At 45.9% G+C, this 14,176-nt stretch overlaps 1 protein-coding gene across 1 annotated transcript in view; it reads left to right on the forward strand.

Moving 5' to 3' along the window:
* WIPF1 (WAS/WASL interacting protein family member 1) overlaps positions 1 to 14,176 on the forward strand; it is a 35,585-nt gene that overhangs the window by 16,120 nt on the left and 5,289 nt on the right. Inside the window, exons 2-7 of the mRNA XM_067299031.1 lie at positions 2,096 to 2,184; positions 3,862 to 3,991; positions 6,273 to 6,458; positions 7,845 to 8,618; positions 11,207 to 11,413; positions 12,864 to 12,977. Of these exons, the coding sequence (XP_067155132.1) occupies positions 2,134 to 2,184; positions 3,862 to 3,991; positions 6,273 to 6,458; positions 7,845 to 8,618; positions 11,207 to 11,413; positions 12,864 to 12,977 (1,462 nt within the window). The 5' untranslated portion in view covers positions 2,096 to 2,133. The remainder of the gene's footprint in view (positions 1 to 2,095; positions 2,185 to 3,861; positions 3,992 to 6,272; positions 6,459 to 7,844; positions 8,619 to 11,206; positions 11,414 to 12,863; positions 12,978 to 14,176) is intronic.

Genomic DNA, 14,176 nt, shown 5'->3' on the forward strand with positions numbered 1-14,176 from the left:
GAGTTAAAAGCCTGGTGAAGTAGCCTAATGGCACAGTTACGCTAGAGACAACTGCAGCTGTGAAAAGACTGTGTTAAGAAACAGGATGGTTGTGGTCTGCAGTAAGAAATAATTTTCCTGTTGACTATTTTTTTAAACAGGAAGTTGAAGAACAAAGCAGCGTTAGTCTTCGTGCTTTTAATAGACTTCAGATTTTAAATATTGAATTCAGTATAAGAGGACTGGGAAAGGATAGGGCTTTGTGCTGAGTTTTATGTAAAGCCTGAGAGTTAGAAAAATGATATATAATTAACAAAATTCAAGCAGATCCCATGAATTTGAAACTTGTGCTTCCCTGGATATGTTTTAATATTAGAAGTAACTCGTGAGTAGGAATGATGAGAAACTTTCTGTCTGTTTGAAGGAGTGTGTGCGTGTGTGTGCACAGCACTGTGCAGACTTGCTTTCGCACAGTTTCCCCTGGGTAAGTCAGTCAGTCCGTCTGTCCGTCCATCAGCCAGGCAGCTTCCCCTTTGCTCCGCTTGCTCTTTCTCAGCAACAGGAAAGAGAAACAGTTTCTACAGCAGAGCCCAATGAAACCTGCAGACACTAGAGGCAGCGGCAGTGCCTCCAGCCCCTTTCAACTCCATTTTCTTTTCAAGATGGTCAGCTAGAGTTAGAGGTGATGCTGTTCATTCCCTTTCCCAGCCCTTTTTTCTCAAAAGATTTTAGACAAAATTCATGTAAAGTCTCATTTCAGAAAAGCTGTCTTCTCAGGAAGGCAGCTCAGCAATATTTTATTTGGGTTTATAAGTGCCTAGGAGAGCCGTATTCTGTTTCTTTTAAAGCATGAGCATCTGATGGGAGAAACATGTATTTCTAACCATTTTTTCTAGCACATTTATGTACCTTGGATCATCTCAGAGGCATTACAGGCTCTCTAGGTGGTGACTCACTTGAAATGGTAACTGACAATTCCATTTTGTTTTTCTAATATTTATTTAGTCTCTTAAGTAAGTCTCTCACTGTACCTAGCATGAAGTTGATTTGACAGATGCTGTTTTATTACAGCTCTCCTTGGCGTTATGAAAAATGAAGTGATCTAGGAAAGTATGAGATGTGTATTCCTGTAATTAACCATGCTGGGACATCGCTATCAGTGCAGTTGTCTGGAGAATTGTCCTTATTCCCATTCCCACTGCTTTTACCTCTCGTGTGCAAACGTGATATAAACGATGGCTAATCACTGCTACTAAAGCTTACTCATGTGAAAGGGCAAGAGAAAAAGCATGTAGGCCAAAGGGGTGTGTTAAACAAACAAGCAGTATTTTTCCAGAAAGTGCTTGCTTTGTTATGGTGATCTCGGTTTGGTTTTTGCTTCCACTTGCCTGCGGCTGGGAGTCGGGGATCCTCGCTGGGCGCCGCGCGCAGGTCCCCTGCGCTGCTCTCGGGCACCGCCTGCGGCCCTGCCTGCGGCCCTGCCTGCAGCCCTGCCTGCGGTTGCTGCGCCCGGCAGGGAGCAAGGGGCCATCAGAGGTGCTGCTTTAGAGCAAGGAGGCAGAAGGGGAGGCGCGTGGGCCTTTCCTAGACGTCTGCTCTTCCACCCTGGCCGTGGCAGTAGGCGTGTGTGTTGTCCTGCAGCAATTAAGTGGCTTTAAAAGGACTGTGTCGGTTTCTGAGTAAGAACGTGAAAGATCTCAACGAGATGATGCCTTCCTGAAGTAAGGGCTGATGATTTAGCAATGGGATTATCCTGCAGTACTTACCCGTGGACAAGATTGTTGGATTAAATGGAGTTTAATTTTGTTATTTATTGTTGCACATGACTGTATTCCATTATTGTGCATTGCCATAGCAAAGTGTGCATGAATTGTGTGTGTGTGCTAAATTACATGTGCGTTTGTATGGCCAGGGAGGTCACGCAGGGCGCCCCTGTTTAAGGATGCAGCTGTTTCTGTACAGTGGGTAGCGGGTGCTTTTCACAAACTAGACTTAGAAAATGTAGCTGATAAATCTGTCCGCTACAGGGATGGCTCATGGCTGAGTAGAAAGTATTCCCAAAGGTGACACATTTGTTAATCGCTGGTCTTGTGTGTTTCTGCGTTTTGTTGTGCAGGTTTCTTGGCAAGGTCAGGAGGAGCTCAGCCACCCACCATGCCGGTGCCTCCCCCTCCGGCTCCCCCGCCGCCCCCAACCCTGGCCTTGGTAAGTTTTACAGGAGGGAAATGCTCAGTATATGCTGTCTTCTAGTGCTTCTTGTCATACTGAAAGAGACGTGCCAAAGCAAAGGATGTGGACAAGGATATGCCTTTATGTTAGGTATACACCAAATATTAGGTATTTGGAGGTTGATCTCCTACATTCTGTTGATCGCTGATGACTGATCCTACAAGAGGGATCATTGCTCCCACTCCCTTCCAGTGCCCATGAGGATATAACTAGCCACACCAGCTTTCCACCCTCCTCTTCCTCCCGCACCAGCAGTTTGGTTTAGTGTAGGGGTCCTCAACTGAGTGTTGTTGGTCCTCAGCAGCTTGTCTAGGCCAGAGCAATTGAAGTCTTGCTCTTCCCTTGCTCCAGCCTGTGCTCCCACCTTCTCCCTTGCTCTAGCTCTGGCACTTATATGACCCAGCAGTGAGCTGGTTTGGAGAACCTGAGCTGGCCCAAAATGAACCCTGCTTTCTACTCCGGGTGAGGATAGTTTTCAGCCAGCAGAGCTCCCTGAACCAGCCCTTAGTGTGAGGGTACAGGATCCACTGCTGGCACAATGTGGCGGGGGAGACTGCACCTGACCTGAATTAAATTCGCTTGAGCTGAAGCACAGCCATACCCTGAGTTGCATTTGCCCTCCGATAGGCTGTGGCTATTCTAACAAGAAATAGGAGGACTCTTGAAATGCTGTCATAAAGTACTCAAATATTTTAATTCGTTAGCCTAGCTGGTTGCTAGATCTGCTGGCCTGTGACCCTGGCTAGTCCCCGATTTCCCACCACAAGCAGAAACTTTGTGCTTAGTCTTTTCATGGCAACATCCACCACCTGTCAGGAATTTTCCATAACACTGATCTGATATGTTTGAAAGCTTTCCAGGAACCACCATTTCCATTTCCTAGAACAAATAATCATATATACATATGTGTATGTGTGCATATGTCTATGTATGTATATATACTTTTTGGGTCTTTCTTGAAAATCTGTAGTCACCAAAACATGAAGTAAAAAGGGAAGACCACTGAAACAAACCTCAAACTTTATAAGTCATAGTTCTTCTCTTCCAGTACTTTCTAAATGTTTGCAGAAATTTAAACTTCTTAATTTACATTCTTGTACCATTATTTTCTCTGTTTATTTTTCCATACTTGTTACACTTTCCAGATTGTAATGTGATGAAAAATCACAATTCAGTTGCAATTCATGAAGTACAAGCAGATGCAATTGGGTTCATGCTTTTACTGTTAACACTGGTGATTGACATTTTTAAGGTATTTCTATCAAAATTAAAATAGTAACTAAAACTTCATTTTTATTCTGATTTATACAGGATTTGTGTATTAGGAGTTTCACTGCAACTTTCAAGAAGTATCTGAGTATCTAAAAGTAACTGAGACTCTAAATGTAGAGTGGAAAAAATATGAATTCAAATAAAAGCATTTTGTTTCCAGGGAATTCTCTGGGTTGGGCTAGCAGTAGTGTTTTGGGCCTAGAGTCAGTCACAAGTCCAGCTACCTATAACATCATCCACAAAACCAGATGTGGCACGCTACCTAGTTTAGTGCTGTTAAAATAGAAATTGAGGTCTCAGGTAACTACCGTATTTGATCAGAACTTTGTAACTAGAAATTGAGGTTTATTTTACCTCCCCATTTGTAATTTTATTTTGCAGGCAAATACTGAAAAGCCATCCTTAAGCAGGTCAGAGCAAGCTGGGCGGAATGCTCTGTTATCTGATATTACCAAAGGAAAAAAGCTAAAGAAGACTGTTACTAATGACAGAAGTGCTCCAATTCTAGACAGTAAGTATACTTCTGTATGTCTGAGTTTCGCTATACTTGAATGGTGCTATATATTTGAGTGCAGAAAACTATTTTATGTATCAGCAGATGAAGCTCCACGAGAGAAGCAGGTAAAATAAAATGTCAAAAATTAGCATAAATAAAAATGAGTTCTGTTCATCACAGATTAAGTCAGCTGAGAAATCAATTGATGCTTATGAAATGTGAGTGTTAATTTGTTTGCTGACTCTTGTAAAGTAGTTGATTTTCTCAATTGCTTAAATAACCCTACGGGGAGCTCTGCTGAAAAGGTGCAGCAGGTCAAGCGCACAGAAAACCCCTTCGGCACTGAGAACAGCACAGAGAATAAAGTGGAATTTTAAACCTCCACTTTTGCACAAACAGCATAAAAGTAAAGGTACCCTGGGTATGACAGCGTTGGTTTATTAATGAATCCAGTACCACTTAATGCAAAACCAGAGCCAAAGCTGTGAGCCACAGCTCCACCTGGGTATCACCCTGCTGCACACATGGTTTTGCCACTCCTGGAGTGACTCACCAGAGTTATCTTCTTGACCAAACCTTGCTGCTCAGCCTGCCAGACGGTGCTTTGGCACAACGCAGCAACTCACCTTACCTGAATGGAGAAAAGGTCTCCACCCAGCTGAACTGCTGCCGCATCTCACAGTGCATCTTGGCAGACCCTGAGAGGAGACTGGCAAAGCCCGTGTGCCAAAAGTGTTGGGAAGATAGGACAGAAACATGAGAGGAGCGAGAAAGAAAGGCATGCAATGTCGGTAGCACAGCACTTACTGTCCAGGGAGCAAAGACATTTCTTCAGACAGATTAGCAAATGTAACACAACTCAGTCCAGGTCTGCCTATGCAATTAGAAGCTGGACTGTGACGGGAAGGTGTTGAGGAAAGAAGGAAACGCCAGAAGGAATGTGACCAAAGAAGAATAGAAATATTAAAACAGATACATTCCTGCAGTCAGCTGTATACCTAGTTTTAAATATTTGAGCATTATCTCTGAAAGCACAGTACATTCTAGGTATTCTACTGAGCTGGAGAAAAAGCATTGAGGTGATTAAAGGAGGTCTAAACAGTAAGATTAAAATGATGTGGTCTATCTTGTTTACATGAATTAGTAAATCATGATGAAAGACTAAACCATAGCAGCAACATTTTCCAGAGGTTCACACCCTATGTGAGTCAGAGCTGAACTGAGCTAACCTGCTTAAGAGAAGGATGATGCTAAACGTTCCTCCATGAACACAGCCTTCCTCATTTTTTTTCTAGGTGGGATTGTTAGAAGTGCTTTTCATGTACAGGTTTTAGTTTAGAGACAGTGAAATTTTTATCCACCCAAAGGTGTGGAAATCAAGATGCCAAGAAATTAAGCAATTGATCCACAGCCATGCAGACCATCATCTGGGACCTGATCTCCACAGATATCCCAACCTGTGGCCCTGTTCATTTGGCAGTGGTGCTCTAAATAGGTCCCTTCCATGCATTTATAATTTATAATTGTGGAAACACTTTCATTTTACTTCAAGTGTCTCAGTGTTGTCACAGCAGAAATGATGGCATTAGAGGAAAAATGGGAGAGGAAGAGAGGGGCTGAAATAATAATTTCTTCCTATTGGAACAATTAGCTGCTAATGATCCTGTCACTGCATTTCTGGACCTGCAGGAAAGTAATCAGAAATGAAATCTCTTTCCCCACTAGGCTTTGTGTAAATAAGTAGATGTAAATAAGATGTGTTGCAACTACGTCAGTAGTGACAGAGATCGGTGCATTCCCAGAAGTGAACACTAGAGACACCTACAAGAGGAAGAACACCTTGGTCTTCCTCCTTCCTTCCTCATTTCCCCTGAAATTGCTTAGTCTCTCAGTTTGCTTATGGAGAAATGGAGGGGAAGGATAAGAGACCAAAGGTATAAAGAAATGGAAAACAATTACAGAGATGTTAACAAAGACAACACGATGTTCTCAGAGGTCCCACACGTTTTAGTTCCAAACTGTCCAAAGTGGCCATTTTTCCACCTTCCAATCCACAGCAGACTAAAGGAGAGCAATGGCTTAATAAAACACAGTAACTATGTTTATTGCACCACCTCTTCCACAGTGTAATAGTGGTGTTGATGGTAGCAGAGGTGGTCCAACTTGAAGAAGGGCTTGTGTGTTTTGAAAGTTTGTCCATTTTTCCCCAGTTACAAGAGCTGCTCTAATGCAAGAGAGGACTTCGCTGGATCAGCCTCATCTCTCTGCATAACTTGGGGGATTTTTCTTCCAACAGAACCCAAAGGACCTGGTGGAGGTGGTGGTGGCTTTGGAGGAGGCGGCGGTGGCAGCGGCGGCAGCGGGGGCTTTGGTGGTGGCGGTGGTGGTGGCAGCAGCTTCGGTGGAGGTGGACCACCTGGCCTTGGAGGCCTTTTTCAAGCAGGAATGCCAAAGCTCAGATCTACTGCCAGTCGAGATGCTGGTAAGAAGGACCTTACAGGTTCAGTGCAAAAAAGTAAATGACAGATTACTTAAAACCTTCATACAACACCAATAAATTACCTGCTTGGATTAAGAATGTCTCCAAGCACCTTTGAACAGCACAGTGAACTCCTGTTTAAACATGACGTTATACTTAGCTTCACTCTTGCATTTGAGCGTACAGTCAAGTTAAGGTCTCCCTCAGGTGCCCAGACACAAGGAGGGCTCTTAGGAAATGCAAATTTCATCTTAAATCTTGTTTTTTTTTCTTAATGCTAGGTTTTATAAAGTGAGTCTTCTCTTTCCACCCATCCTTCTAATTATTGGTGAAAATTAAAAATCTCAGCAATGTTGAATTGCCACCTGCAAAGTGTAGTAATACAGATAAGTCCTGCCTTCACTGTGGGTGTGCAGGACCACAGGGGAGCCGTAAGAGGATTCCCAATTCACTCTGCCTTGTGCACCAGAAAAAAGGATCTGCTTTCTGAATGGGAAGTATATCTGTGTCAGCACTGAGACAGCATGACTTGCCATCTAGGTAGTGCATGAGGCATCCCAGCTCACTGGTATGCATGCTGCAGTCAGGGACGTACACTGTATTCTTCTAACTTTCAAAACAGCTGCCCAAAGCTTTGTGGCCCTTGAAACAAAGGAGATGCTGGGACCAGCAAACTTAAGGCTAAGGATGTATCATTTCACACTTGTTGAAGATGGACTGGGCAATGGGGGTTGGAGAGGGATATGAATCTCATGTATTTTATAGACTAACAAATTTTTCAGCACACATGGACAAAAGTCTCTCAGAGTTGGTATTTTCTGTTGTGTCACAGTCTATTTTGGGAACTGGTATTAATACTAAAGTTCCTGACGTAACAGAACAGTGCTGCTTCAACTGCAAGGCTGACTTCTTCCAGACCTGCACAAGTATGTTCTTAGACAGCAGAGACTGGAAAGGGTTGAAAAGAGCCTTTTGCTGAGCTGTAGTTGTGAAATATCATTTGAGAGATAAGACTCCTTTTGCCTTCAGGTTGGTAGTATTAAATAGTTGTTCTTCACCATTTCTTCTCTCCCCTCATCCCATTATTACTTGCTCTGTGAGGGCTGTATCAGTTACATTACTTTATGGCCATTTTGGGCTCTCCCAAGCAGACCCTTAAAAGCTGTGCTGGAACATATCTAGCTACTTTGAGCAGTTCCCCAGCACATATCAAAATTGCTAATCAATGTTTTTGGGTGACAAACCCTGAACACCTGAGTGTCCCATGCCAAGACCGACCCGGTTGGGCCTTTGTATTATCTTGGGTTTTGGCCCATTAAGACACTATTGGGTGAAGTCCTGTTTGGTTTCTTAGCCTGTGAATGCTGATGTCTTCTCTTGTATGCGTAGATGCCGGGGGAAGCAGGCCGCCGGTGCTCCCGCCTGGAGGCAGGTCAGCAGCTGCCAAGCCTTTTTCTCCTCCGAGCGGGCCAGCCCGATTCCCGGGACCACCTTCCGGACAGAGAAGCGCTGCTCCTGAGCCGCAGAGGAACCGCCTGCCGCCCCCCAGACCCGACTTCGGCTCCAAGCCCGACGGCGGGCCTCCTCCGGTGCCGAACACTCCGCGCCCTGTTGCCTCCAGCCTGCACAACCGGGGGTCCCCCCCGGTGCCAGGGGTGAGCCGGCAGCCCAGCCTCGGGCCCACGCCTCCGCCTTTCCCGGGCAGCCGCAACGCCGCCTTCGGAGGGTCCGTTCGCCAGTCGATTCCGAGCTCGTCGTCCCCCTTCTCCAGCAGGCCCCCGCTGCCGCCCACGCCGGGGCGGCCGGCCGACGACAAGCCGCCGCCGCCGCCGCCCCCCGCCGGGCACCGGCCCCCCGGCGGCGGCCGGGACGCGGCGCTGCCGCCGCCGCCGCCGCAGAACAGCAAGCCGCCGGTGCCCGCCTCGCCGCGGCCGCCGCTCGGCGCCCCGGCGCCCCCGGCGCCCCCCAGCCGCCCGGGGCCGCCGCCCGTCCCGCCGGCGCCCGGCGGCGGCGACGAGATGCCGCGGCTGCCGCAGCGCAACGCGTCGCTGGGCGCCGCGGCGCCCGGCCCGGCGTCGGGGGGCCGCGCGGGGCCGCTGCCGCCGCCGCCGCCGCCCGCCGAGCGCCCGCCGCCGCCCGTGCGCGACCCGCCGGGCCGAGCAGGTAGGAGCCGCCGCCGCGCCGCCAGCGAGCCGGCCGCGGGATGCCGCGGGATGCCGTGGGATGCCGCGGGATGCCGCGGGATGCCGCGCGCCCGACCCGGCCCGTGGCTGCCGCCGGGGCGCAGCCTTGGCCCGGCCGGAGGCGCCCAAAGAGCCGGAGCAGCAGGGCGCGGCGTCGCGGCGGCAGGCAGCTCCTTGCCCGGCGAAACCTGCCGAGCCGCGCACGGCTCCTCTGCGGGCGGGGAAAGGGTGCTTTTGTGCACAAGGGGTTCCGCAAGGGAAGGCGAAGGTTTGTGGGCATCCTGGGGGCTTAAGTGACCTCCTTATGCATCACCTGCCAACTCTTACATACTCTGGCAGATCTTGGCCGTTTTCACTATTATTACCGTAGTAAAAAGGGGGCTACGAACAGGGGGGTTGTCCGTTACATTCCTTAATGCAAGGACCCTGCTTTTTTTCTAGCTTCTGTCAGGTGACAGTTATTTATTTACTTTTGGGAATAACCCAGTTTAAGTTAATGGTAGCGTTCCCCTGAATACAGGTTTGCAAAATCTGACCTCCTACATGCTGGGAAGCATGAACACTTAGAGCAAAATATGAATTATTTTAATAAAAGACCTATCCAACAGTTGTCAAGTATAATGGCAGTTGTTGTGGTGTGACTAACTGTTGTTACTTACTGTGTGCACATTTCAAATGAGACTAAAAATAGAATTGTCTCCACAGAGTTATTTCATAATGTACATTGTCCTTTGATATTATCGTTCATAATTTTTAAGAATTGCACATTGTAACTTAGCTCTCTTAATACCAGATGATTTTCCTTTTGGAGATGAGGGAATTAAGGTGCAAACAGCCAGGCACAAACCCCGTAACATTGGGAAGGGAGAAGCATTGCTTAGAAGGCAGCCCTGGGAACCTCCTTGGGCTTTGCCTTTCATTTAGTCCTTTGGAATAATAATCTGGAATCATCTCAAACCCACCCAGTCCTGCACAGCAAGGATGAATCTCACAGGGTCTACCAGAGGCTCTAGCCATCCATGTTGCTTTCCAGCTCCTTTAACTGGCCCCGTTATCCCCTGTATATCCCCTATAATGCAGCACCTGCAGCAGCCGCACTGCTGGGGAGCACAGAGCAAAGCTGCAGAGAGCATTTGTGATTATTCAAACACTTCTGAGAACTTCTTCCATGATGGCCTCTGCTTCCACAGGTGGTTTGCTGTTTGCGTCTTTTCTGATGCATGATCTTAGCAAGTCACCACTACCTTTCTGATGACATAATAAGTAGGAGGAAGTTGAAGCTATAAATTGTAAAAGTAAATTCTTTTATTCAGCACCCATTCAATATAGATGATGGGTCTTAGGTAGGCTTGAGAGAGAGCAAGCAAAACTATTCTGAAAGTTGCTAAGTGCTTCTCACCCATAGAAACCATTCTATGAAGGCAAGCTTTAATAATTAAAAAAAAAGAACAAAACCTGAAGTACAGCATGTTTATTGCAATGTGTTTCAATGCTTTTTCATAGAAGTACATTATCCACTGCTCTCTTTTTCAAAATGCACATCTGTAACTAGATTTCATCAGGACAAGGAAGCATTTCATAAAAATTAACATAATTGTCAATTGCCCAACTATGCCGAACAGAGAGGCAGTGAGACCTTTTGACATCCACACCCTCTTCTCAGTCTCCTGGTGTCCTTACCATGGTCACCTGGCTGGAGAGCAGCAACTGGGTAATGTTGGCCTTTCTTGCCTTTATTTGCTGCCTCCTTGCAGAGAAACACCCTTGACCTGCCCTCGATGCAGCTCTGGTCCCATGTTGTGTGGAATATGCCTTGTGTATTTGTCCTGCCTTGTCATCATGCCAGTTATTCAGATGCACTGACAGTGGAAATGCAAGTGTGTGTGTGAGGTCTGTTTCCAATTCAGTGGGAGGTGGATAGGCTCCAATTACAGCAAAACCCGGCATGCAGCAGATATGTTTATAAATGAGAGAACTGATGCCGTGCCACTTAACGCTGCCGCTCCCGGGCTGGATCCCCCCGTACACCACTGGCAGGCTCTGTCAGTGGCGCCCTGAGTGGACCACCCCTATGGAAAAAGAGCCTCTGTGGGAAACAGAGCTGTTCTTCTCCTCCACGTCTTCTTGCCTGGCAACAGCATAGAGAAAGGAAACAGGGTTTGGTTTGGACCTCCGCAGTGTCCTGACTTCCAGCCGTAATTTCTACTCACTGAGGCCAGTGTTGTTTAGAGTGTTTTAAAAGTGTCTTCAAGGATCAGCTCCTCTACAGAAGCTACTGTAGCTGAGGGAGATGGGAATATGAGCATTAAGGTGCATTTATGCTTAGATATACCCTGCCTGTGCTATACCCTGCAAGCCAGCATGAGCTCTTGGAGAGCCCAGGAGAGCAGGGAAGCGGGCGCTGAAGGCCCTGCATTGCCAAGGCTCCTCCTTTGGGCTGAGGGGCCACACAAGCCCACCTCTCCCGTTGTTAGCAGGAGGCAGTCAGACACAGGCAGCGGCTTATGACCGGCAGAGTAATTCTTGCTACAGACAGTGTTCGTGTGCTTGACTCTTGTCTCACTCCAGGCCCCCTGCCGCCACCACCTCCCCTGAGCAGGAACGGCAGCACGTCGAGAGCCCTGCCGGCTACTCCGCAGCTGCCCTCCCGCGCAGGGCTGGAAAGCCAGAGAGGGGGGCCGAGGCCACCGCTGCCCCCGGACCGGCCAGGCACCGGAGCGCCGCCGCCGCCGCCTGCACCCGCCGTCAGGAACGGCTTCCAGGAGTCGTGTGACGGTAAGCCCGCTCGCAGGGGTCGCCTGGGAGAGAAGCCCTGGGGAGGCTCTTGGCCTCAACACAGCAAACCAGACTTGGGCTAGAGGCTTTGCTTCTAGTGCAGACCCTTAATTTATGATCTACAGAGATGTCATCTGAGTCTCAATTAATCCTGCCAGGTAGGAATGGAGTACGTATGCATAGAGACTATATATAGTATACTATATATAGTAAGTATATATAGTGTGTGTATACATATATATATAAACCATACACAGAAAAAACTGCAAAGTTGTCAATACAGATACTGAGTCTCAAACTAAGTTAGATGGTGACTCAAAAACTGGAAGCTGAAAAACAGATGAGGGAAGAAATTGTCAGAAAACTGTTGAAGATGTTGAGTTTCTCTTGCTTTGCTAGTGCTTATTGAAAAGGTGAGATCCACAATAGCTGTGTTTTAAAGATTCGTCATGCTTTTTAATTAAGGTTTATATTTGTAATGTATGGATAAGCCTTTAAGGTAAATTACAGAAGGCCAAAATTGGTATTTCTGACATTTATAAGGTTAAAAAAGGCAAACAGAAGATAAATCTGTAACTAACCCTTTTGAACCTTCTTTACACATCAGATAAAGCAGGTGGGTCACAAACACATTTTTTCCTACATCAATCACTTTCAGGGTTTAGAACCTGCAGCTCCTTCACATACCAGTTTGTAATTGCAACCATTAGGAGTAAGGAGAGAAAAACTGGATCTCAGCAAATAACCACATGTTCAGCTGCTGGGAAAAACTTACTCAGCTGTTCATTACATTATGCAATAAAATACAACAATATTGCAAGATTGTCATGGTTGCAAAGTCCTGAAGCAACCAAGTCAGGAAATGACCAAGTTTGAGATGGCCCATACTTTCCTCCTTGAGCATCCAAATTCAAATACAGAACAGAGACATTTTTCCCATTATTTTAACTAAGAAACAGATCAGCTTTATTTATTCTTTAGAATCCTGTATGGTCAATAAGTATGTCAACAAGGTCCTTGTAGTCCCACGAGATACTGATGCATTTAGCCATTTTTCACTCTACTTGCATGCTAAAAGGTTCTCTGTCATCATAAGTTTTATCAGAATGCCCCCAAATATTCTTTTTCCTGTATAAAAATTGAAACACAAAAAACACTACTTATAACTCAGTGTGCTTTTAGTGAGCTCTGTATATCAACAAAGTTTAAATATCAGAAAAAATCTATACCCAGGAACGAAATACTGTTCTGTAGTAGGAGACATTATGCATTTCCAATAACTTACATACAGGGCTATGTGTATGTATATGTATGTATGTATATTTATATAATCAGATCTATTACACATGGAAGGGAATGTAGCACTGATTTCCATGAAATATCATGTCAAATGACTTTCTGCAGCTGTGTCAGAAAATTAACCAGTAAACTGTATGTTTATTTTTTTCAGATGAGTGGGAGAGCAGATTTTCTTTCCATCCTATATCTGACTTGCCACCTCCAGAGCCATATGTACCTGTGAACAAAAGTTATCCAAGTAAACTAGCAAGAAATGAAAGCAGAGGTAAGTTTGTTCCAGCTCTGGTGTTGGAGTTTCAGCATGTCAGTTATGAACTTGAAAGGGTTAGTACAGCATAGAGCAGTTTTCCCAGTAAGGAGTAAATATTTGATCAGTTGAAGACAATTACAACCAGGAATAGTTTGGCTTCCTTCAGTCTAATGCCTCCTTTGTTGATCCCCCTTTTCTGTCAGCATAAAGCAATCATCCTAAAAGGCAGTGTGAATGGAGAAGAGATTGGGTACTGAGGTTTCAAAACTTCTCAGACTAACAGCCTGATCACCATTCTCCACCACACAGAAAACACTAAATGCAAGTTTGCAGATAAAATCCGTCTCAAATTTGAACCTGTAGAGGCTCAGGGCGGGAGGAGGAGGTAGAGGGATTGTTCATTTTCCTGAGAGACCTTCTCGTATTGTAAGAGACCTTCTCTGTCATTATATCTGGACCCTTCTGCTACAGGCAGACAGAACAACAAAATCCCCAGTTTCACCTTAGGACCATTTTGATTGTTGTTTGTCCCTGTTACTCCTCTTGAAAGGCTGTTCTAGGACTTTCCTTTTCATTTCCCGTCTAAATTAATTCATGGCTCAGTTATTCTTGTGCCAACATCATCCTTTAGTTTAGTTATCCTCTCTCCTTTTGCGTGTGAAAGCCCCAATATTTTTTAAGACAACAGTCATACTCCCTCTCAGTTTCTGTTTCGTTGGGCTGATTAAACCGGGATGTACTAGACTCTTCTTTCAAGATAAGATCTCTTTTTCGCTGATCATCAGTGTTGCATCTGTATACACTTCAGTTTGAATTTGTCTTTTCCAATCAGTGTTACATGCTGTTCCAGCTGAGGTCTCACCCATGTCTTCTACAGCAGCATAAATACTTCCTATCTCCATTAGTGGTATCTCACCTGATACACCCAAGGATCAATTTACTTCTTTCACAACCAGTCACTTCAGTGGCTCATAGTTAGCCTGTAATCATCTGTACACTCAGATGTTTCTCTCTCTCTGCTGTTTCCAAATGATGAGGTTTGGAGTAGAAATTCCTGTTAGTCTCTGACCCTTCACTTTGCACTGTTAGCTTTCACCCCTTCCTATCACTCCAGAAGGAAAGGCAAAGAGCTATACACATTTATATTTACTTTCATGAGTCTGGAATGAAAATCTTCATATAGGGTAATATATTAAGAGCTTTGAGGTCTTACT

This window comes from Apteryx mantelli, chromosome 6 (genome assembly GCF_036417845.1).
Source record: "Apteryx mantelli isolate bAptMan1 chromosome 6, bAptMan1.hap1, whole genome shotgun sequence".
Lineage (NCBI taxonomy): Eukaryota > Metazoa > Chordata > Aves > Apterygiformes > Apterygidae > Apteryx > Apteryx mantelli.